Source organism: Geospiza fortis, unplaced genomic scaffold (assembly GCF_000277835.1).
Source record: "Geospiza fortis unplaced genomic scaffold, GeoFor_1.0 scaffold95, whole genome shotgun sequence".
Lineage (NCBI taxonomy): Eukaryota > Metazoa > Chordata > Aves > Passeriformes > Thraupidae > Geospiza > Geospiza fortis.
Genome location: NW_005054333.1, coordinates 4,497,041 through 4,522,948, shown reverse-complemented (window position 1 = coordinate 4,522,948; position 25,908 = coordinate 4,497,041). Strand labels below are relative to the sequence as shown.

At 38.2% G+C, this 25,908-nt stretch overlaps 1 protein-coding gene across 2 annotated transcripts in view; it reads right to left on the bottom strand.

Moving 5' to 3' along the window:
- Nucleotides 1-6,340: 6,340 nt before the first annotated feature.
- Nucleotides 6,341-25,908, bottom strand: part of OSBPL3 (oxysterol binding protein like 3) — a 65,341-nt gene continuing 45,773 nt past the window's right edge. For both annotated transcript variants that reach the window (XM_005421749.2, XM_031057661.1), the window contains 9 exons: nucleotides 22,974-23,224; nucleotides 21,010-21,147; nucleotides 18,196-18,259; nucleotides 15,086-15,164; nucleotides 12,829-12,973; nucleotides 11,398-11,542; nucleotides 10,602-10,728; nucleotides 9,938-10,060; nucleotides 6,341-8,751 (listed from right to left, as the gene is read on the bottom strand). In XM_005421749.2, coding sequence (XP_005421806.1) covers nucleotides 8,655-8,751; nucleotides 9,938-10,060; nucleotides 10,602-10,728; nucleotides 11,398-11,542; nucleotides 12,829-12,973; nucleotides 15,086-15,164; nucleotides 18,196-18,259; nucleotides 21,010-21,147; nucleotides 22,974-23,224 — 1,169 coding nt within the window. In that variant the 3' untranslated portion in view covers nucleotides 6,341-8,654. The remainder of the gene's footprint in view (nucleotides 8,752-9,937; nucleotides 10,061-10,601; nucleotides 10,729-11,397; nucleotides 11,543-12,828; nucleotides 12,974-15,085; nucleotides 15,165-18,195; nucleotides 18,260-21,009; nucleotides 21,148-22,973; nucleotides 23,225-25,908) is intronic.

Below are 25,908 nucleotides of genomic sequence, written 5' to 3'. Positions count from 1 at the left end.
TGGGTGAATGGCATCTGTAACAGATGATGCAAGTATCCTGGGGTGGGTGGCTTTCTTACTGCCAGAGACAGCTCATTGCAGCTGGGAGATGGGATTGTGCTTCTCCTGCAGAACCGGTTGCTGTCAGCTTGAGATGGAGCTTATTTAAGTTACTGTCCAGCCTCACCAATGCCAACATACCACAGTGTGAGCAATACAGCTTCTAAAAGAGAAGGAAGACCAGCTGTGTCCTGAGAGGAAGCATTATCAGGAAAGGAAACAATGAGCAGCTGGTACAGGGAAAGCATGAACTGCAGTTACTCCTTTTTCCTAGGACCTCATGACTGCACACTTCAATACTGAGAATCATATTTCAACATTTACTCTTTCCTCTCATTCCTTTCTCCCATCATGTCAAACAACCAACATAAATTATTTGTTTGACATGATGGGAGAAAGGAATGAGAGGAAAGAGTAAATGTTAAATAACATTTCAAGACCAAAGCATTCACATGAGCATCAGCTTTAGGAAGTTTTGCACCTACATAAAGTACAATGGAACTCCTACTAGGGCTTTTTTTTCCCCTGTGATGTGGCACATGCTCTTTTTCAGTTCCTGATATTCACAAATGGTGAGAATATAATATCCTGGGGTTCTGTACCCTACATCACCTTTAACTGAAGCTTTAGTCTGTCTCCAAAATGAAAGAAGACATGTTAAGGAAGGGCTAGGCTCACCATTCCTTAGTAACTAGAAAACTCAGAAAAAAGTCATGCTTGCCCTAACTGACCTATTTGCAGTGTCTCTCTTAGGCAAATCCTTAGTAAAATATTTTCCCCACCAAAGAATTTTGTAATTTGGTGCACTATTTTTAAGCCTTATAAGAAAAATTGATTTTTCCATCCAAAAAACCTATATAGCTCGTGTTGCCTTTACAGGGTTTGCTTCATTGACCAAAGTGCAAGTAGCAAACAATGAATACAAGTAGGACGACCTCTTGACTTCATCTTCAGTCTGTCAATTGCCAAAACTATAACAAAACTTGCAGTAAACAAAACTGTAAATCTCTTTCAGCTATTAGACAGATTCTCATCTATTGATAAATCTACATAATCTTCTTTGCCTCAGGCAGCAATCTAGGCATTGCAGACATATCCTCATAAAAACCTAAGGAGGAGAGGATTTTTCAAGGCATGTAGTGCAGTAATTCAAAGTTGCCTTACTGCAACCTTTATTTCTTTTTTTTTTTTGACACAAGCTGAAAAGTAAGGAATTTGTAACTTTGTAAAACAATTTTTATCACAAAGTTTTAATAAAGACAACACTGTTAAGCAAGCAAAAAAAAAAATACTTTTGAATTTTAATAGCTGATTTTACTAGAATAGCATGTGAAACATCAGCACATAAAATCCTCAAGGATAAGTAGTACCCTAATATTTAGAGAAAGACAATAATTCCTGGAGTCTGAAATTACAGTCAGAAACAGCGGATGTTAATACACAACATCTTGTGTTCCAGGAATTTATTACTGGTTCAAGAGCCTGTAAAAACTTACATCAGTGAGCCCACAGAGACAAATTCTCAGTTAACTCAAGCCTCAGCTACAGTCAGCTCAGTAGAGCAATGTTGATTTACCTCAAATGAGAGTTTGCACAAAGTAATTTCAAATATTTCCCTTGGTACAGAGTAAGCAAAGATACAAATTCCTAAGCATACATCAGAATTTCGATTCTGGCCAGCTTTTAACCCCATTTAAAAACAGTAACCCTACAAATTCTTATGCATAAAATGGAGAGGTCTAAATTAAAAATCAATAAACCAAGCAGAGAGAGCAACATTTGCAACATGAAAGCAATATAAGGAACATATAACTATATATTCTACATATAATATAGAATTTATAGACCATAAAAAAACAACAACAAAAAGCCAAGACGTGTTGGTTACTATGTAGAGCAAGCTTTGCTCAGCTCTCAGTGTTTTTCATCACCCTATGAAGGTCTGAATAATTTTGCAGTAAGCAAAATTACTTTAAAATAGAGATTACTGTAAATGAAAAGACAACTGATCTTAAATACAAATTGGATGCAAGTTCTACACTCGCCAAGTTTATCTTGCACTTTTGTAGAGGAGAACAGCCTGGTTTGTCTGGGTAAAACTGACCACACTGTGAGCACTTGGCATGGTATTAGCTTGTGGGGCAGTCATGAGAAATTCACTCTGCAAGAGAAATTCCTGCGGCCCTGGGTGCTCATGAGTGGGTCACCAATAATGAGCATCCCTTGCAATCTTCCTCTCCCTTTTATAATTATGGAAAAAATACTACTGCTTCTATAAACCAGAACTTTGCCAGCAACTTGAACTAAATGCTAGTTATTTCAGATACCAATGAAACAGTATCAGATCTCTATGAAATAAATCAGCAATGAAGTAATTCCCCCTGACAGGATGACAAAGTTCCAAAGTTCTTAACCCAACAGAACCAAAATGGCTGGATTTCAAAAATCCAGGAGCTGATTCTGGCCCACTGTAAAGACTGTTTTGCTTTTGGCTTTTATCCTGATTCTGCCATGTACCACAGTTGAGGATATTTGGCATGGTAACAAATATATAGATCCAGTTTTCCCAGCTCTTTCCGAATTCTCCATCCTCCCTCCCACCAAATCTTTGCAGACACTGAGGCTGCAAAGTGCTGCAGAACTGCAGTCAGGGATTTTGTGTTGGTCAGGAGTTACACTCACTGTATTCCCACATTTTTCAAGATCCTAGTCCATCCATATTGCATCTTATACACATATGGTGGGATGTGAAACATCACTGAGGTCTGATTGGCAGAGCTGTCCTAAATCACCATCTCTAAGGGAAAAACCACCACATTTCTATCATTTCTTTCCAGCTATTTTACCCAGTAAATACCATGTTTCCTTGTTTTTTAAAAGTTGTTGTATGGAAAACATTTAGTTTGTGGTTTCTACACTTATAATAAAACATAATATTTATGCTGGACGTCTGTACTAAAAACTGCTTTTAAGAATAAACTTCCAGCTGTAAATGGATTCCATCAGCTTACCCCTTTTCCTGCCCTGGTGTCTGGCACATTAGCTGTGCAGCAGAGCTGTGCAGAGCAGTACAACTGGAACATTGCACAACTTCCAGACAGATTGTTAGAGTGATAAATAAGGGTTCTAGCAGATGGAAGCTCTTTCCTACTTGCCATTTTGCAAAGTGTAAAAAGCACAGATCACTACAGCAGTGAGATTTTTTTCAGCTGCCACTAACAACCTTTGAAGAAAGATGCTCACAATCCCTGGGAAAAAGTCAGGGCGCTCTGTGACCTTTTGCAAGTATGATTTATTAACATCCAACAAAATTGGTTACAGAGACAAAAATAATAAATCAAGTTGTGCATCAAGGTACTCCAATGTTATTACAAATATTTGGAGTGAAGCAGAAAACAGGGATGGTCCTGACTACAGAGAGACTTCTCAAATGTCTGAAAGTCAGCAATAATTCTAATACAGAAGATACCTTTCCTGATTCTGAAATCACTAATGCCCTATCAAAGCAAACAACAAATTCAGCATTTAGCAGCTTTGTTTATGTAATACCTCATACATGTGGGATGGTTTTCCAATACTGGAACTAGGAAAATACTGTTAACACAAAGACTTTCAGATTCTCAGGGATGCCAACCATCTCCAGCATGTGGAGCTGATGGACATCATCACTCTTGTGGATCAGCATCCCAAACATTCTCATAAGCTTTAATACAGTTTTGTTTTACACATTAAAACACCAAAACAACAATTTGTATTTAAAAAAAATGAACCATTTAAAATAATTCTTTAACATATGGCAACTACTTACGTGGAAAATTTCTCTTATTGCTTTCAAAAAGCTGCAGCAAGAGCAGTAGCTAAGAACTGAGCAGTACAGCAATACATTTGGTGGTAGGTTACAGCATTTACTATGTTTCAAAAGGTAAGCCAGATAATGTGCAGTTTCTTATGAGCCCACGGCTGCTGGAATAAGTTGCACCCACCAGTAGCTAGAAAATACAAAGGATGAGTTATTGAACACTGTGAATTTTATTTATTGTAGGAATAATTCAGGAAGGAAAACACACTCAACCAAAAAAACCCTGTCATTTTAATGTCACTCCTTTGAATAGCACCATCTCATTCTAGCCCTTGCAAGATGTATTCAGATATGTGGACGAGTTGGGTGTCATCCTTCTCTCCATTAAAATGCACCATGGGCCAAGTTTTGCACTTCTCTTCAGCTTGCCCCCTCTGCATGAGTTGTGCACAAAAAAGAAGCCATCCTGAACAAAGCAGGATCTGCTGCAAGTTTCCTGCTGGTCATTTGGAGAGACAGCACAAGAGATTTACACAAAAGCAGATGCAAGGACATTTGTAATTAGGATCTGCTGAGCAGGTACAGATGCATATTTCCATAGCACACTACCATTACCAGGTCTGACTCCAGAGCATAAGAAAGTCTTATTCACAATCAAAGAAAAGATACAGAAGGAATTTATGGGGAAAAGAATTTAACTACAGCCTCTACATATGATTTATCATTTGCTGCTATGGACTGTATTCCTATTAATCATTTTTTTTAATAAAGAGAAAAATGGGACACTGAATAAGGGACCACAAAGAAAACTTGAGCAGGACTGACAGTAAACAGCTGAGGGAAAGTGGGGGGCATGGAAAGTGGTGAGGTCTTTGTTGTTTGTTTTAAGAACAGCTCTGGACTGTTGTGCAATGTGAAAGCTGTCCCTGGTTGGGCCCTAATTTCTGGTCCCATGCATTGGGGTTCTTTCTGTACCACGATCTGGACTCAACACTAAGCTGCCAGGAGATACAGGTGAATGTGTTTGCAACTATTACATCCTTCAGAGGCCAGATCTTAAAAGAAAGCAGCAATCCTGTTTCCAGTCCTTCAAAGAAAACTGGTTGGTGCAAGAATGGATCTCCAGGATGTTTCCATATCAAAATTTGGGCTGGTTTTGGTCCTTCTTCCAGGCATCTAACTTTCCAAGCTCTGCATAAAGAACCTAAATACAGACTGCTGGATATGTACTTCAAAAAATGCCTAAAAAAGTACTTCAGTGCTGGCAAACTATCACATCAAGCATATCTCAGAGAACAGAGATCCAGAAAGGAAAGCAGTGATTAATGGTGCATTCTAGTTCCACTTGGTCTAAAGGGCACTTTACACTACCCAGAGTTGCCTCCTGAACAAGTGATGCTGTTTTGTAATCCCAAATTTACAAATCTACACAAAATCAGAAACTAAGCATCAAGCCTGCAAATCTAAAAGTAGAGCTGTGGGTTTCTGTTCCTATGTTTCCCTGGATTTTTTTTTCTTTCTATGCTTTACAACTTCAAAAACGAAGCAGGGTTTTGACACCCAAAGGCCTGAGCTGCTCCATCACCTTGATGGAAGTTTATAGGGAGGGTTTTACTTTATGAAGAGACACACACAGAAAGGCAGAGCTGCACGTGTGCTTCTCAATCTGGCCTCCAAATTCATATTAAGCAATGTTTATAAAGTCATGAAATAAGACAGCCATAACAGCAGGCAAAGGTCATCAGGAAATTTTAAGACTGGTCCATTGAGCTACACACCTTGGGGATCACAGCTGTGTATGAAAGGAAGCAGTTAAGTTCCCTGATGCATTCTTGTTTACCATTCAGGGTAGAAATAGTGGGTAAAAAGTCCCTCAGTGTCAGTTATTAAGAATAACAGTTGTCTTAGTTATACTGCAGGAAGCCATTAACACAGCTGAGGTTTTGGGGAAGAAAATTACCAAAATTACATATTTTACCAAGAATAACTTTATAGAATATATTAACTTTGTGAATGTTGAATATATTTACATGCAGAAATACACAGAACTAACATCAAGACAAATTTCTTCCATTTCTTAATATACAGTTGACAGAAGTTTAACAACTAAACCCAATTGTTTTATACAAAAGTAAGCAGGGAAAACTATACTGCAGTTGGAAATGTGGGGTCAGAGGATCATTCACAACTGGTTACATTGTGTTTGGAGGTGTGTATTAGAGAGTTACAAAAGGAGCAATTGTTCAATGATTTTGCTTCATGCATTTAAGAAACACCCTGGATTATTCTCAGGCATTTTTATGGAGACAGTGCTAAAACTCTGGAGTTTACTTTCTTGATACAGAAATTTTGATGAAGAAATTTTTATATAAGGCACTGCTCAGCCCAATGCTTCTTGTCATTCATCCCATGTCTGTATTTCAGACAGTTTGGAGTGTTAGAGAAATCAGACTTGGCACTGCCAGTCTGATTTCTCAAAAATCATGACTCAAATACCCCATATGAGACTTGTTTTGTTTAATACCTGCGTGGGGGAATCCCCTGCACACACAGAATACACAAACCCAGCAATCAGATCAGGCAGTATCACAGTAGCTGCCAAATATGACAATGAGCAAGCTTAATGCAGCCTCCACAAATTTTGCTCCTTTTCTTAAAAGCTTTTATTTCCTCTACCCTCTTTTGTTTTTAAATGAACCTTAATTTTAGTATAAATTGTAATTACCAACAGCAAGGATAATTGCAATTATCAACTCATTTCTGTGCCAGGTTTTGACAGTTAATACAAGAATAAAAGACAGGAAGGGAACAAGGCATGAAGAGAACCTCATTTTTCTTGAAAAGCCAAACAGCCCCCAAAGTTTAAGACTTCCTTTGGAATCAAAACCCAGATTTTGTCTTCATATAAGTGTGAACTTGCCCTGTTTAAAGGTGCTGGCATAGTAGTCAAGTTTTTTGCAGACATATTAATTAGATATAATTTTGCTAACTTCTTTGGTAATAAATTATGGAAATGATGGTGAGGCAGAGATCCTGGGCAAAATGAAAAATGGTGGAAAAGCATTCATCTGCCTCTGAGACAATGAGGCTTCAAGGTAATAGAAAGCAAAGTTCAAATATACATCTAATCTGACACCACAGATTTTGTTTAAAATTTAAAACCTTCATAGTATTTCCTTCATGATACATATAATACAAAGATCCATTTTTAATAGATTTTCGCTAGAACAATGCAGCACAATTGCAGTAAAGTGCAAGCTTTTCTAAGCTATTAGTCTGTCCTCCTAGGAGTCTACTTTATCCATACCATGTCCAGTTGTTCCAGCCATAAGCCAATTTAACATGCCAGCATTTGATTTGTGTCTTTACAGTGGCATGTAAAGAAAAGAAAAGGGTGTGATGACAGGATGCAGGTCTATCACATAGAAAACTGCATTGCTGCCAGAGAGTTGCAGACACACGGAGCAGATTTGAAGAACCATGGATCAGGCTTGGGTTGCAGATATGTGGGAATGCAAATTAGTCTGTCAATGACTATGGCATTGTGATTCGATGGGGAAAAAACGAACAATACTGCCCATCTCTATCATCTTCATTCAAAAGTGAGGCTTCTGCTACATTTGCTTCCTGTTAAATTTCTGACCTATGATTTAGTAGCTTCACAAATTGAATCATACATATAAAATTACAGGAAAGGGATGCAATTGATTTAGTGCAAGACGTTTAAATATTTGTCTGAACTTAACAAACAAACACAGGAAGATCAAAGACTCCATACACTTCTCCATAAGGCAGATGGTAATTTTTTAAATATAAGATTTTAAATACGTTATTTCTTAAGAGGTAGAAAATATCAAAATACTAGAAAAAAATTTCTAGCTTAAAATAATCAGTTTGCTTACTTTTTAAAAAGTCTTACTGTTGCAATTTTTAGGTGAATAAAAACAAATGAAGCTATGGAAGCACAGGATTTCGTGCTCTGTATAAGATCTCACTTACTGGAAAAAGAGAGAGCTTCTTCATCTAGTCAGTGCTCAAGCAGTATATACAAATGATCTCCTCTTTTTGCCCTTTTGGGGGCTATAAATTTGAAGTGAAAATTTTTCCCAGTGGAAAATTTTGGCGATTCCTGACTTTCTAGCACTACATTTAACCGGGTACAGTTTATGTATAAGGCAGTAGAACCACCGACATAAGCTCAGAACTACCTCTTCCATAAAGCTCACAAGAAAGTTAATAGAAACAAAAGCTTACTTAAATCTTTTCCTGCAGACAGCAAAAGATCACAGTCAGATTCCAGCACCAGCTGATAATCTGTTTTAGCAATTAATACCAGCCCAGAGATGGCTGAACTACTCATTGCACTGTGGAAGCCTACCTACAGTTTGAGTTACTAAGGCTTGCACTCCTCCTCAGCACAGCTAGGAGATGCTGATGCTACTGTCTCCAATGCAATTCAGTAAGGCATAATTTAACTCAGAACTGACATTATTACACATTGAAAAAGTAGTGTAAAAGCTCCTCTCTTTTCCATCTGTTAACATTCAGTACTATTTATTAAATATTTTATAAAAGGAAGTTAGGGTATTTATACATTCAAACAATCACTGCAATAGTTGAGTAAAGGAAACAAATGAATTATCAGATTCTAAATTAAGCATGATTCTGGAGATATGCACATTTGCACATATGCACACACCACACATATTCTGTATGTGTGTGTGTGTATATATAGATACATAGTTATATTTTATATATATGTCTTTTAAATCAGATCCAAGAATACAGCACAGAATATCTTCACTTAGCTCCTCTTTCACCAGAGGACAGGATTGTCCAGTTTGGAAAAACCAGGTTCTTTCCTAAGGTCCATGTAGGTTCCATTGCTCACCCAAGAGTCATCGCTGGATTTCCTATCAAAGATTAAACAAATGTAAGCTTATATTTTCCATCCATATGCTGTGTGATGCAGTGTAGCACGATGCACAGATACCAAATCCAGCCCACAAACCAGGAGCAGTGCAGCTCATTGCAGCCTGCAAACAAGGCAGTACAGCTTGGAGAGCTGAATGTGTGTGTCTGCACTGGGCCATGGAGAGGCATCTCAATCTCATGTTCACCAGAGAACATCACTATTAAAGAGCCAAATGCATTAACTTCTATCTGCTCTAATGCTTTTGCTACATAATAATTAAATTTTTTATTCCACCATTTAAATCTACAGGATAAATCTCAGCTTTCAAATCCTCATTGTAAGGATTCAAATCCTCATTCTTATTCACAGTTCTCATTGTGAATATACAATCACAAAGTATTAGATTTTGCCTTTATCCTGCTTCCCGTTAGTAGATGTGATTGGCATGTGATAAGTTAGCTCACCAGCTTGTCAGAGATGTAGTAGTGTAAGCCATTCCCTTTTGCACCTACTTAAAACATTCCAGTGTTTCTCAGAAGTACAGTACAGATATATCCAGAAAACATAGGATCCCAGATCTGCTAATAGGCCCATACAACTTTCATCTTAGCTCCAACTCTTTCACTGCAGGAGGACAGAGAAGCTGGAGGGCAAAAGACCATTCCTTTTTGTCTTTTGGTGCCTCAGATCTCCTGTTTAACTGATTTACAACAGGAAGAGATAAAGTGCCCTCAGAACGATAATTCTCTCCCCATAAAATAGGGGAAGCATGTTCAAAAATAGCCCTGGAAGCAAAAGGCTCCAACTCTGCACACTTCCCTGCCAGGCAATCCCACTGAATTCAGCAGAACTTCAGCAGAGGTAATTGAGCTAAATCCAGCTACTTCAGCTTGCTTCAAAGAATCAGAGGTGCTACATTCACTCAGCCAAAAACAAATGTAGACCAAATATCAATTCCCATCAAGGCAAAAAAAAAACCCTCAGGGATGCACTAATAAAAAACTAATACATAACTGTAAGTTTTAACCAAGTCAGGAGTATTCTACATCACCAAAGTACAAACCCAAAGTATATAGGGGAGCTCTGGAAAAAACTGGAGCCTATCACATGGCAATTTAGAATCAGATCTATAATAAGAATTTCAATAAATGATAGTATATGCTAATTATTATGCTATCTAGTACCTGAAAAATCTAGGCTGATGCTCTAGATTGTTTTCTTCTAGCACCTTCCGTCGTTCTCGCTGTAGCTGCTCGATCCTCTGCTTTTGCATTTCAGCTCCTTCAATATTCCCTTCTTCTAGAAACCTGCAGCAGCAGTGATATGAGACAACTGGTCTCCTGCCCCAAGAAAAATCTAATCTTTCCAGCAGGTATTTCACAGTGTTTGAAAGGTAAACAGCTACCTCTGCAGATGACTGCACTAGGAAAAAGCACTTAAGGAAAACTAACACTTGTAACAAGCTCAGAGTCACAGTTAAATTAGATTCTTCTACTTGGAAATTTGCAAAAGCTAAAATTTCACTGCAGAAAGGAGTTTCAAGTGTCTCAGTTTTAGGTTACGCAAATACTGTATGCTCAACATCCAGTACCTGAAGTACTGAGGTTTTAACATCCTTGGAAAGGCAGTTATCTAGAAGCATCCAAGAGGCAATTTTAGGACAGACTTCCATAATAACTAGACCATTTCTCAATAAGTGATTACAATATCTGTTTCAGATGCACATTAATGTAAAAATAGAAACACACTGCAGTTATCCACAGAAAATAGTCTGAGTTCAGGGTAAAGTGAGTGTACAGAAGATTAAGAACTATTTAAGGAAAATATTTCAGAGTTAAAGCTTCTTACCTTTGGTCTGGCCTAAAACGTGTGTCAGTGGATGGGAGTAATGACCTAGTTTGTGGGTCCAGTTCATTTAACTCCAGTGCAAATTGTGTAAATCCATACCACTGTTCATAATCTTTAGGCATTGGATCTACAGAAGAAAAGAGTACATTCAGAATTTCAATTAAATGCTATTATATTGAGAAAGAAAATTTCAACCTCCCTCCAGTCATTTGTTTATGCTTGATCCATAGTGTCAGTTCTGGGGGAACAAGAGGTTTTTAATAATGTGACAAAAGAGAACATCCCCTTTGATAATTGCACTGCAACAAGACAGATTTCTGCTCTCTCAGCTGAATCACAGCACAACTGTGATGAAGGCCATGCTATTATCATAATGTTTTTTCAAAACACAGCAGACAAAACGCCACAAGCTTGGGAGAAATTCAGCTATCACTGTCATTACAGAACTGAGCTTTGTGGGCTATCCTCCAGTGTTCAACACATGAAATAAACAACATTTCTCTGCATGAGCAGTAGGAGTTTGTTCCTTTTTTTTCCCTTGCTGCTAGAGTTCTCAATACTCACTTCATTCCCAAATATGAAAATAAGGGAGAATGGAGAAAATTCAAGAAGCCATGGGATTAAGTTCTCATATTATTTAAATTATATATTCTTCTGATGTAGCTTTTAAATGCTTGACAAAAATCTAATATTCTACAGAAAAATAACAAGAAATTGGGGCCTAATAAAGATATGAAAATAGTAAGCTTATACTGAAGATCTCAGTTTGTGTACATGAGCAATTCTGATCACTAACTTGCTCTCCATATGCAGTTTGAAGATGAAGTTGTCCCACAGTATAAACTTTCATGCCACTTCCCATAGAGTCGATGCACAACTTTCCCAGATTTATCCACGACACTGCCTTCAATCTCATGTGCATTTGGACTCCAATACTTTGCCTAGAATTAAAAGGAACAAGGGGAAAGGAGGTGCATAAGAGCTCGAGTGCAGGCCAGTTTGCCATGCCAGTAGCACCAGGCTGTAGAGCAATGAGGACTGTTCATTTAGGTGTGCATCACAACACCAAATGCAAACAACTGCTGTTAGTACCCTTAAAATACAAACTCATTAGTATGTTAGCTTCTTAAAATACTAATGTTGAGAATTGCATTTGTTTGCCTTTTTTTAGGGGCAGTTTGAGGTAAAGTGCAGCTGACCCTGAATTTTGCCCACGGACAGTTGACCCTGACTCCTGATTTGGTTATCTACATCTCTCCCAGATTTGCAGAAGAGGAAGAGAAGGAATTCATACGTTAATCTCCACTTTAAACACTTTGCTATTGTAAAGGGGTGAGATTTGCAGGCTCTCAGCCTTAAATATTTGAACTTTAAATATCCAGTGCAACTCTCAAAATACCTTCAAGTACTTTCAAGTAAGTATTTGGAAAAAAAAATCATCCTAATGCTTCTTAGAAAGCACAAAGTATTCAGGAAAACAAATTTAAAAACCCCAAACTTGCTGGGGAGCATGCCATGCTGCATGGGTACACTGAAGTACTGTATCCCTTGTATCTGTATGGCCTGTTCTATGTCCAGCAGAGCCTTTCTCCATCAAAATGCAGGTAAAGGTAAGTCTCAGGATGATTTATAAAAGTATTTCTCAGGTTAGAAATTTTGGCATTGCTTTACATTTTCATTGATTTTCATTTACTACAAAGTCATCTATTGCCAAAAACTGAATTCCATTTCAGTTATAAGGACAATTCCTGAAGAAGTCATATATATGGTACTTGTACTGAAGTAAAAGCTTTGAGTAACACCCCAACTTCTTACTTAAACTCCTCTGAGTACCTGCAAAGGGCTAGAAAAGAGCATCAGGAGAATCACCCTGCATAAGCACTGGTCCTACAGCTGCTGAATGACTGCAACCACAGCATGTGCCAGTGGGCTAGTAGGAGACGTGCTAAACCACGGTCAGTAGCCACCTTGTGCCTGTGTCTCTCATCAAACCCAGAGTAGGTTTTCCACGATATTCTTTTCCCCATAATTCCCGCATTTCCAGTGGAATCACTCAAAGCTGTTGCTTCTCTTTTGTGTCTAGTGACTGGCAGTTCCTTCAAAGTTACAGTTTTCAAGGAATCACAGGTAATTACAGCTTGTAAGCAGAAGTACTGAGCTTCAGCAGGGAGCATCCTCCCACTGCTGTGCCTGATAGAAAAAGGAGAGTCAACACTGCTGTGGTTACCTTTATGAAAGTCAGTTTGCAGTGGCACGTGTCATCATTAAGATTTTTTATGATGATCTCTCCATAGTGTTCAATCCATCTTTGCCCACTCAAGATGTTATGGATGCAGGATGTCACCTTGTTCCATGCAAAATGGTCTTTAAAACTGTAAGGAAAATTACACACAAGAAAATTGTCATGCCATGTCCAAGTGAAGCTTGAGGAAAAACATTTGCAGACAACATGATTAGAGAAACCAAATAAACTTTTTTTTTTTACTAGAATGCTTCATCTTCTTGTTCCAAACCTTCTCAAAAACAAACCCTATGACAACAATCCTACCTCCCAGAAAATCCTTTTGACTTCTGCTAGATACTTCAGTCTTGAATTCACTTTTCTCTCAATTTACTTGTCCTTCTAACCAGTTTTAAGTTTCCAGAAGTAATCATTCTGGTATCTTCTACAGTCTGAGATGCCCATCCAAGCTTGTAATGGACAATGGAGACACAAGGACATGGGCAACCAGAGTGATCTGACATGTACTGAGAGGAATAAGCTTGGCTCAAGCTCTCAAGGCTGAGCCTAATATGTGTGCTTTAGGCAAGAGCCAAAGTTCTCACCAGACACTTCAAGATGCAGCTGCACATTGGGAAACAGCAGATGGGGAGAGATAAACAAATACCAATAGGGAATGCAACATTTCACCTTTTACGAAAGAAGTAGATGCTCTCATAAAACAGCTTTATAAAGCATCAAGGAAAGGAAAGTCTCATGAAGACATAAATTTGTTCTGAATATGGATGGCCAACTCACTACTGGTAAGGTAAAATATAAACTTACAAAGTACCAGTTTCCCCACAGCAAGTGCCTTCAATCATCCTGTGAAGTTACTGGAATCTTTCTCTTCCTCCCCTTAATCACTTGCTTTCACTTGCTGCTTTCTAAGTGCACAAACAAGGACAGTTTGTACAGACTTGCAGATATGCAGCCAATTTATCCCACAGTAACTTGTTTTTCTGCCCTTACCTGTGCATGTCACATGTTATCATAAATGCTAAAAAAATCCACTTCAAAAAAATCATTTGTTTCAAAATGAACCTTGATACTAATGTTTAATTTTCCCTATAGCCTTGTCACCTTTTTTGTACCCAATTCTGTATCAAATACACAGGGATACAAACCAACACATGGAGATCACATATGAATCAGATTGCTTCCCAGTTCCTCAGCCCATCATAGGCCCTAATATATTAATTATTTTGGCTCTGAGGACTCATTCACATCCTTTCATTTCAAAGCTTAGGGCAGGTGCTATGAACAGAACATGGTTTCTACATTACCTTTTGGATACTATCTTACTAGACTACAATTTTACCCATTTGAAAAAAAAAGGCATGCTTGATTTGATGAGTGCTAGGTACTTGAATTCTCTGTTGGTTTTGGTTTTTTTTTTCAGATGGAAGGATAGCAGATTAATTAATTTTGTACGCTCTCACTGGAAAACAGATTGAATTGGAACAATACGCAACCTTTAGACCTCTGGTTCTGCAAACATGATGGATATAGGCCAAATTTTAAGGGATTTTAATTGCTCATCAATAATGGGCACTCTGACAAGCCAGCATTGAAACATGGCAGATTTTTATTAAAAAAAAAAGGAAACAAACCAACTATATTCAACACTTCACTACAGTGGCTGCTTCCTTGGATAATGAACACCAGATATAAAATATCTGTTTCTACTTATCACTTACAGTCATTATTTCTGCAGTGATGATGGTTGTTGCCCTTGCCTACAGCCCAGAACACCCCATGGTGTCAGGGTCCCTACAAATATAGTTTAAAAAGACAAGAACACCACCACCTCTTCCCCAAACCCATACTCGAGCAAAAAAATTCATAGCTTCCTTTACCCTACAGTTTTTCCCTGTGAGTTTAAAATGCATTAAGGTTGAAATTCAACTGAAGTATGAAAATACCTTTTCATACTTTCAAAAAGAAAAAATACTTTTCTTTTTTCAAGGTACGCAGAAGTAAAGGGGTTTTTTTTATTGTTTGTTTTTCATAACTTTTGAAAGAGTCAGTGCTTCTGATTTATGCTTCTGGTTTTGGTTTGGTGGGGTCTTTCTTCGTCCCCTTTTCTCTTTAAATGAATTCAAAGCCATCAGTCCTTCCAAAGGGCAGAGCAGAGCTGGCTGTCCTCTGAATGAACGTGGCTGCAGTGTGTGCAAGCATCTGTGCCTGTACAGGAACAGCAGTGCCCAGTGGCAGCACTTACGCTGGAAGAGTTACATGTGTTGTGCCAACTGGAACAATCTCCATGGACTTCCCCCAGAATTTGTTTTTCCATCTGACATCTGGAACAAGAAGTAAAAAAAAAAAAGACAGGTTTAGTCACAGGTAGGTGAATCATGCTGTTTCTGGGCACTATTTTCAAGAAATTCAAAATAACAAAGTTCAACAGAAGCGTTCAAAGAATGTTGTGGGACCTTCAAATACATGTTGGTGGGTTTGGTGTTGTTGCTGTTTGCTTTGTTTGATTTTCATCATAGTATTGGTTATTTAAATAGCAAAGTAACAGATGTTTAACAGTCCTCTCAAAAACTTTTTCAAAATAAAGACATTTGAATAAGCCATAGGCAGCATATACTTGTCTGAAATTCAGTTGCTATTCAATGAATGCAGACATTTTCAAAAACAAAAGCAGAATTTCAAATACAAAAATATAACAAGAAAATTCACAGTCAAGAGGCTAAAGAAGGTTTCAAATGGCATAAAATGGCAGAGGGTTTTAGTCCAACTTCCTCTGTAAGTTTAACTGGTCTTTTGAATTCTTGTTTGAATTACAGAAAGACATGTCCAAGTCTCATGCCTTTTCTTCAAAAATATAAAAAAGATAAGAAAACTCAATGCAAGACTAGCCAAATTATTTGAGGTAAAGCACCTGGAAGAGAAAGAAACAGAGAGGAGCATGGCAAAATGCATGTACAGTTAAATTGGGCTAGATAAGCAGGCAGTAACTTCCACAGTAACTTCAGAGTTCATAGTACCCTTCCTATTTTAGACTCTAGGAACTCCATTCCCTGCCCAACCCTAAAAAGAGGGGAAACTTCAACTCTAGTCTCAAAAAGATGCTAGCTCTAACAGAAGGAAAACAAAACACCATTTCCCGTGCAATTCTGGGGGAAAGTCTTACACTGGTTGTGAGATGGGTGCTCAAACCACACCTAAGAAATTACTCAGGTATCTCCTGAGTATGTGTGTGCAAGTGAGGAGTGAGCCACACTGAGCTGCCTACCATTGCAAAGACTAGATTGGGATATAGGGCAGAATTCTGCACACAAAGAAGTTACTTTTCTTATCATGTGAGAAAAGGACCTTTTGGGTTTTTTGGTTTTGAAGTCTGGTGCTAAGTCAGCATCTTCAGTGACAGTGATTCTCTTGTGATTCCTATACTGCACAAGTGCTCCAAAGCTACTTCCAGTGTGATGTTGTTGAGGCAAATTCTGTCCTGGCTTTCTCTCTTCTGCAGTGGGATGGAAGAGAAAGGGCAAAGGTACACCCTACCAAGTTTAACAGTTAAAATGCATCACCAGATTGTGCCAAATTCTATGCTCTCATAAATGGCAAAGCTGTCCCACAGAGATCAGCTGATGTGAGAAACATCTTGGGAGCCAGGGTGCAACTTGATCACGCAGTAATTTTAGGACAGAAGAGAAAAAGCAAAGTGTTATTTCAAAGCTATGCTCACACTAATTCATGCACAGATGCTGGAATAGCTGAAACTTCCTTCATTTCCACTGCTCATGTGTTGACACTCCTCTGCAAAAGCAGAGCCAGCTTCATAAGTCATGGAAAGCTATTTCCAAACTATTGGTCGCTGTGAGAGCCCAGTCTTCAGTTCACAAGATGTGATCAGGAGATTTCTTGGTGATGGAACACATGAACTAAGGTCAGTGCCTGGTGGGATGACAGCACTACCCTGGCAATGTTGCTGTCTCCTTTCCAGCTGAGAAGGTGACACAGTAACTGGAAAGGTCTTTGCACACAGTAAGAACTGAACTCACTGACAAGCTGCCTTTATGATTAAATTGGTGTTAATCTTTCCATCTAAGTTAATATAGCCTTATTACAAGAGGTCACACCATTTTAAAATTGCCTTTACAATGGAAAAAAGTCACTGTCTAGCCCTCCCATAAAGCTCAGCCAGCCATATTTAAAAACAAAGCAAACAAAAATCCCCAAGCCCTGCTGCACCCTGACTGAATGTCCTGTGCCCATCAAGACCAAATATCAAGACTCTCACATTAATCAGATTCTCAGCTCATATTAGAAGAACTTAATTCTCTAAATGGAAGTGTTAAAATATTTGAATGATAACAGCTGTAAAAATCTGTTAAACAAATCAGTCTCATCTATCTTTATTAAGACAGGCTGCTATCTGATCTTATTTATACAGTGTTCAAGTTACTGAATAAATTTTTGGTCATCTTAGTTTTTGGGCTATGAACAAAAGGATTCTTGTGTCCCTGTATTTGTTTACAAAGCAAAGAATCACACAGAATAATAAAGCCCAGACTAATGGGTTCCAATATCTGTTCAGTATGGCTCCATCTGTAATAACTATAATCAAGTCAGCAGAGCCAATCAGGAAAAAAAAAAGATTACAATATGGCCACATTGTGATTTGACAAACCCCTGGGTGAAGGATTTTAAGTGAGTTAAAAGACATGGTTATGTTTTGTGTGCACTCCAAAATTATCTAATCACACAGGTGCTGTTACTGGCTGACACCTTCACTAGCAGCACACAGCAAACAAAGCTCCAACACACATCTTTGGGAAAAAACCAGTAGTCAAATAGCACAAAATCTTACATACTGTAATAATGCCAGCAGAGAAAAAGAAGGTAAATGTATTTACCCTTGCTGTTATGCTCATTTTTGAAAATTGCTTTCAGAACAGGTTTCCAAGATTTGCCAAGGTTCAGGATTTAACTTGTAGTGTTTTCATGCTGTTTGTTTGCTTTCTAAATAGCTTGACACAGAATTCTTTTTTACTAACAAACAACATCCCCCCCCAACACCCCAAACAAACCTGATTTTAAAGAACAGATATTTGTACATAAATATCAATATAAAAAAAATAATCAATTAATGTTACATGAAAAAAAATCCAAACAAAGCAAAATCTCTTCAGAATTTTTATAATAGTAGAGGATCCAAGTAAGAAGCATGCAAGTAAGGATAGGCTAAGATTTCATAAAACCATTCTAATACAAATTTAAGCAAGGAATTTCAACTTTTCCTAATTTCTGGATACTTTGTGTTAGACATACAATGAAAACATTATGAACACTGTAAAAGTAAATGATAGACTGAAGAGTTACCTTGCCAAAAAGCAAAATTCACAGATTCAGCATGGCATGCAGAAATAGGTGGGTGGTGACTGACCTAATAGCAAGACATGAAAAGAAGGGGGAAAAAAGATTAACATATGAACACTTGAACAGTCCTTTTGGTTTGGCTTCTTTTGTTTCGTTTTCTCCTTCATTCCCATATGGCATTTACAATTTGAACTTTAGTTTTCACTTCGCAGTTGTGTCCTGAAGGGGGAGGCAGTGAGATTAATAAAGGTTCTCAGACCCAAGAAACCTTGAAAGAAATGACAAACAATTATTTTAAAAGGCCTGATATTTTGTTCCAGTGAAAATCTAGCAATATACTTGGTACATTGTCTCTAAGGTAATAATTAAATTTACCCTTAGGACCTCTTAACAGATGAACAAAATCCACACTTTGAGTGCACAGACAAAAATTTTCAAAAAACCAAAAACACAACAAAGGGCCAAAAGCTTCTGTACAGTGAATGACCACAAAGCCCTGAGTATGAGGGAGGAGATAGTTATCAGCATCTCTAAGTGGGCCAGGGGTGAAGAAATCAAGCCAGGAAATTCCATCCAGCAATCCCAAACACTGCAGCAGTGACACCCCAGGTGTTTCTAGGTGAAACTCTAACCACATGCACTGCATTTCATCAGCTTTGGGCAACAGCACGTGCAGAAATTAGGGCAACCACCAAACTAGCAAAGCAAGGACTGTGAGCAAATAAACAATTCAGACTATTAAAATGCAACAGCAAACAAAAAAAGCACAAAGTGAAAGGAGGAGCAGCCATTCCTCCTCAACCTGAATTCTCCCTTCTGGGTGAACACAACTAACAACTGACCAGGACCAGCTCTTAAGATGTGTAATTCCTGCTGTTCCTTGGGCAACTTTATTTTCAAGTCAGATTGCTATTTTTCACGATGAAAAATCAATTCAAAAAAGTAAGTCAACTTTGACTTTTTTTTTCTTACTCTTTATTACTCAAATCTCTCACTAAGCATTTTTTTCCACAGGTATCCAGTTATTTATTGAACATACTCTACTTGGTTAAAAAAAAAAAGAAAAAAAGAAGTACTAATTACTTTCAGCTATGGCCTAATTCAGCAAGAGCAACACTCTCTCTCTCCCTCTTACATACTGTACCCAGATTAACCCCAGATGTCATTATAATACATGAGTTAAACTTAGCTCTCACTTAAACTTATAATTCCAGAGCTAACTTAAATTTATAATTCCAGGGGCTAACAGGAGTTATTCTAAGCTCCCTCTAGTGATAAAACAGAATCTTTGTTACTTTTTATCTTCTGTGAGTCTATCCATTAATTACATTCTGCCTGCATTAACAAGGTATCTGGAGTAAGCATCAAAATGCTAGTGGCAAGCAATAAGCCACAGTTCCTGATGTAAAGTGAAATATTTAATGCTTGCAAGCTGCATTAAATTTCTTTCTTCCCATACTGCCCTCTGTTCCTAATATTTCTCCACCCCATATTCTTACAGTAAATTTACCACTCTAAACTCACCTCACTTATTTCTCATATTAGAACAACAGCTGTTCATAGCACAAGCCCACCCAAGTAGTAAAATTCTTCTTTATAAAAACTAACCATTGTAGTGGTTTACCCAATATTTAAGTGAAAATATCTTCCTTTAATTCAGTGTAACATCAAACTCAGTGCTAACTTTTATTCACCACTTTGTTACTCCAATTTGATGCTGTGCTGGTACTTGCAGTGCTCCATACACATCATTTTAGTACTGAAGTAGCACAGTGATGAACCAGATACGTGAACTTTAAATTTGATTCTTGCTTGGACTGTATTACTTTCTGTTGGTTTTTTTTCCCCTCATTTTTACTCTTGCCTGTGACATTTCTTGAAACTAAGGAAAGATCACATAACATTCTTTTTTGCCAATTCTAAAACATAATGTGCAAAATGCTGTACCTTCACAGGCAGTCAAAAGCACTTTTCATTTCCTAAAGGAAGCCTCTGAGAAGTCTTTCTCTGATCGAATTTCTAGGTTGCACACCTTTGCCCACTTGCACATTTTGTATTTTTTTTTATGTCTAGACAGAATGAGACAGTTTTCAGTCATTCTTAGTTTGCTACCAGGCACCAGGTATTTGAGTTTTATCTCTTTTTAACATATACTTCAAGTTTAGCAATTTTGGTAGCTTGGCTGGTTTAAATTTAGAATTTAGTATTTTTCACTCATGCTTAATAATTATTCTCCTACCGGGGCATTATCTTTGTAAACACTCAGACCATGATGTGCTGTATACATCCTTCACCTATTCAGCTGTGGTAGCAAATTCTCAAGGTTTATCCTCCTAAGTGTTTGGACAGGAAACAGAAAGAGTCGTGGTGCCATTGGAAATACTTGTGGTTGATTGACTTACACGAGGGATACATTTTTTATAAAAGAAGGCATTAAACAGCTGAAGATACAGTATTTTTAATGATCACATACAAAAGAAAATGACAAGAATGTAAACTTTTGTAGCAGTTGTGATCAGATTTCAGCATGGGGAATTGCACTCTACTTAACCAAGTTCTCTTGTTACTGGAGCAGGCAGCCTGCCAGCCTGTGCTCCTCCAGTGTCAGCTGCTGGTTGTGATGTTCCACACCAAAATTAGCAGACTTTCCTCAAAAAACAATTCCCTTTGTTTATAATTCAGCAAAGTCCCTTGGGTTTTGCTGGGCTCGGGTAAGGTAATCTTGTATTTTGCCAGTAATTCTGGAGAATTCCAGCCACACATTTAGAATTCAGCAGTGTATCAAGTAGCAATTCTAAGGGCTGCAGCATACGATACCTGTTCTGCAAAGAACTGGAAACCCTTATCTTCACGGATACATTCATAGGTTTCTCCAAGCACAGGATTAAATGGCTTACTTCCAGCTCGGTAGTAACTGGATGCATAGGCAGAGACTGCAAAGGCAGCTATGTACACCTGGGAAGTACATATTTGAGACTTAGATTAATTAATTTACAACAGACACAAAACAAATAAAAGCAAGCTTTATCCTGATTCTGTATTTTCCCCTTCATTTGCAGGCTACAAACATGCACGCCTCCTGCAAGCTAAGCCCTCGTTCACACATTAGAGGATTATTCAATTTTCAGAGTCATTCAATAGGTCAGGGATAGAATTGCTAGGGTCAGATACTGCAAATTTCATCAACTGAAAACAGCATTTCTGAAAAGTGTTTGAAACAGTTTAGCATTCTGCAACACAGTTCAAAGAAGTATCCTTAAAGTCACTGTTAAATTTCGTATAATAACTGGTTTTTATAGTTACATCTGTGACTCCATAAATGTACCAACTATCCTTTGCATAAACATGGCACAGGAAGTATTGGATGATTTTTCACCAACTTTGCTATTTCTAATGGTGTTTGACTTAAATTGCTTTTTATCTACTGGGTGCTATTACCTAATCATGAAACTGTTGATCATGACTGACACACAGGTAGCCCTTCCAAATTTTTGCTGTCAACTCAAGCATAACATGAGAAATTAGAATTCAGGGTTGTTGGATTCAAGTATTTTTTGTAACACTTCTTTTCCTCTCTTCATTCCCTTTTCCTCATCTTGTGAAAGTGTAGATACTCTCTTTTCACAGTTTCAGAAAACAAATCCACTGAGGATAGGCTCTTTTATGAACTATTGCAATTACCATGCAACAGCTAGCATTAGATTTTGCTTCAGGAATTTCTCAAAGGCAAAGAATACACCAGTCTGAGGTAATTTCCAGATGCTTGGGTGTGGGGAGGAGGGAAAAGGCTTCTTTTCCCTCCCTTTTGAACAGCTACTGCTCATTTCCTTTTCCTTTTAGCATATGTTCTCAAGAGAACACAAAATGCTATGGACTGAAACCCCCAGTGAATGACCACACCCTGGGAATAGGCCCTAAATTGTAACCCTTGAAAGTGTCAGAATGAGGAAAGAGACTTTTCAAGCAGTGTTTTCAACATGATTACCTACTCTCATTAATAACCTCATTTTGAGATAAGATACATTGAGTTGAAAGGGCTTAATTCAGTTTGTGGGAAAATCTGTATCTCCCATTTAAGAGAATTTCAGGAGCTTCTAATCCTTTATTTATGGGCTTGCATATTAAGTAGCTCTTGTACACCTGGAAGCAGAACAACAAATGCATTTCTCTCTTGTTCTTTTGCCAAATGCAGAATTCAGGGTTCTGCACTGGAAGAGGATGACATCATTATTGTACCCAACATACAGCATACAGTCTGGTTTTGAGATCCTGAACATTTTGGATAAACACAAAAACTTCAAAAAACCAGTTAATAAAACCCATGGAGCTCATTTAGTTAATATAAAGATATCACAGTCATGTAGGGCTGGAAGATCCAGCATCTCTCTGAAGAAATGTGTTACCACATCAGACACCCTTGAAAAAGAACTACTGTAACTTTCATCTTTGAGAGGGAGCTAAGCTCAACCCCCTCCTCCCTTTTTGCTGTAAGTTTTTAATATTAGAGAGCAAGAGCTGCAAAACAGAACTAAGCTCCTTTTTTGTTTAAACTTGCAGTACAGCAAGATACTTGAGGAGAGAGAGACTTTCTGAAAAAGCAACAGAAATGAAACAGACAAGTCAAAAATAGCGGCTGTGTGAGTATGTACAGACATTTGGAGAGTTTGCCTCTCAGCTGAGAGAAACAGAACAATGGAATAGAACATCTTCACTTCTTCAGCACTGCTTTTATGTTAATTCTCATTCTGTTGAGTGTTTCTGAGTGTTTGGAATCAGGTTACCATCCGCTCGAAGGGGTTTGGCGTGTGCGCCGCCGTATCCAGGAGCTCGCTGTACTCCAGCTCCTCGCAGAGGCGCTGCAGCGTGTTCAGGGGCTCGTTTAACTCAACAGGCATGGCCACTTTGGAGAGATCCTTCCCTATGTTATTCCTCAGGATATTCCACAGGCTGATGTTACTTGTGTTAGGGCATGGAGCTGGTAAACACGTTCTGCGTTTAGAATTGCATCCGATTCCACTTTCAGAAATACAATCTGAAAAGGAAGGAAGTGGCAGAACAATTAAATTCACATTTTCTTAGTTTCATCCCCCTCTGCAAACATACATTAAAATGCAACTGTCTTTCCTTCTGTCAAAACTTCCTTCCACCCACGAATCATTTAAGTATTTCACTTGTGGTTTAAAGATAGCCTGTTATAAAAATGACAAAATTAAGAATCACATTTTATGTACATTAACAGAAGTAAAATGCCAAGTACAAGAGATGCATAAAATGACCTTTTCCCTTAAAGTCTGCAAGAAAAGGCTCAGACTTTGCAATGAATTTGAAAGAGTAAATATTATAACTATTTTATTTGTAACAGAGATGGATTCCTATCTGTTTAGGGGATATAAAACCTCCTTCCTTGACAGAGCTTCAATTAAGTTGACACTTCTCAGAAGGCAAGATGTAACTTACAGATGCAAGGATAATAACTACTCCTACTGATCTCTTCCTACTTTGCATACTCCTACCAGGGAAATTTACTGTACCATGAATTTACATTCAGGCCTTTCCACATTGCTCCCCATAGCATTTAAACTTGGCGATGTTACTTTGAGATATACCCCCCATATATTGATGGAGAACTGATCTGTTGTAAGGTTGCAAAAGCTGAAGCAACTGTAGAGCTCTGGGCTTGCTGAAGATTAAAAAAAAAAAGGACTCAAGTCAAGAGTCCTTGACATGAATATCTGAAGTCTGTGTTCCTATATCAAAGCAACCAGGATAAATAGCTCTAAGTGTGCCATGACAGGATTTGTAGCAAAATCCAAATAGAGCTACAAGCTTCCACAACAGGCACTAGTCTGAAGTGATTATATTGCTTAGCTGTAAATCACTTTTGTTTCAGAGGGGAATGTGTTTGCCACTACAAGAACATATTTTATCTTTCCACATCCTCAGGAGCACCTAGGAAGCTCCTGCCTTAGGATCAGTTACTATTTGAAGACACCCAGGCATAGCTTCAGTCTGTCAAGCCCTGTCCCTTTCTGGCTTTCCTCACACAGCTCTGTCTCAAAGGAATTAAACCCACACGGGGCTGCACATCTCCTTCTGAGCTACACATGCCTGAAGAATCCCTGCCCTTAAATGCACTTAACTAGTCCTTCCTCTTCTCTGCCACTGACATAAGCAGGGTATCAGCAGTGCTTACAGCAGGGACAGGTGACCACAAGGACAAACTTCTCCATGCCTGCCATGCCTCCCAGCCCATGCCTCATGTGGAATATTTAAAGGGTACTCAGTAGCCTCAGAGTTTTGAGGAAGGAGTTTCCATCTTTCCTACCACTGGCAAACTCCAAGTCCTAATACCTCATATGACTGAGTTACTCTAACAAGGTCAGGTGGACCATTTGCAGTTCCTTGCCTGTATCTTTCTTTTTACTTAAAGATGGCATGGGCACTAGGGATCCAATAACCTACCTGAAACAATTATACTGTTGAGAGTTAAGGAGCTCACTTCTTTACTTCCCTATTGGAAGAATTTGTTTAATATCAGAAGAGGCCAAAAAGAAGGATGTTCCCTTAGATACCTCAGGAATGAGGTAAATGCTAAAAACTTATCCTTGTTTAAAAGGGCTCCCAGAAATGGGATTGGGCTATGTCTTTTGACAGCTTCTGATTAAAATCAGAATGCAAATTGGCTCATTTACATATTCTGGACCAATCCACTAATTGAAGTAAGCTGCTGAAAAAACAGAGTGGAGCAAGAACTTCAGTGCTCAGGTACCAAATTTTCTAAGCAGTGAAGTTTGCCTAGTCTCCATTACAGAAAGGCCCAGGCAGTTCTGGTTTGTAGGAGCTGTGACAGACAGGATGAATGCCAAAGGAGGTTTACACATCTGACCTCCAGTCCGAGTCAATGACTTCTGAGGCCAAACTGGACCATTATCAACATCTGATCTGACCTTCTACATTACAGTGGCCAGAGGATTTTGTCATAATCCCACAATTTATGGTGCAGCTAAAGCCTGTAGGAAAACGACATCCAGTTTTCTATTAATGGCAGTGGCAGGCTGCCCAAAGCACAGAAATAGCAGGTACCAGAAGCATGCAGAGGTGCTTCTTATACTGAAGAGCTTCAGTGACAGTCTTTGTTAAAAAAAGATGAACTGCTACATTAATACAACTTTCTAAGGTCCAGATCATGAGATAAATTCATTTGTATTCTTTCCTATCTTAAAGGAAAAATTTGAAATTTCTTCATTTTGACCAGTTACAGAATACATATCAAACTACCCAAGTTCATAGGAATTTGCTGGTTCTTGGAGATGATCAGGAAACAGCTGCTGGTGAGAAATCACTGTTCAGCATTTTTGAAAATAAAAATATATTGTTAGACTGGGAAGAACATTGTGGTTAGCCGAAATGAGTTGAAGGCACAAAGCCAATTAGGTTGTAATGACCAATTCTTTTTTTGAGTCTCTTTCCATTAGGAGGACAAATGAGCATAGGTACTAACAAGACTATCATGATTAATACATGCAAGAAAGAAATTCTTATGGTCATGCACCAGAGCTGCCAGTGAGTAATTATTCTCACGTTCCTTTAAACACTAAGTTCTTCTAAAACAACAGGACTTCTGAATGCAGTTGCTAAATTGCAGACTGAAAAAACAGTGTGACGAGGAAAAAATAACTTTTTTGAAAAAATGAAAGCAGTTGGTCCTTACTACTT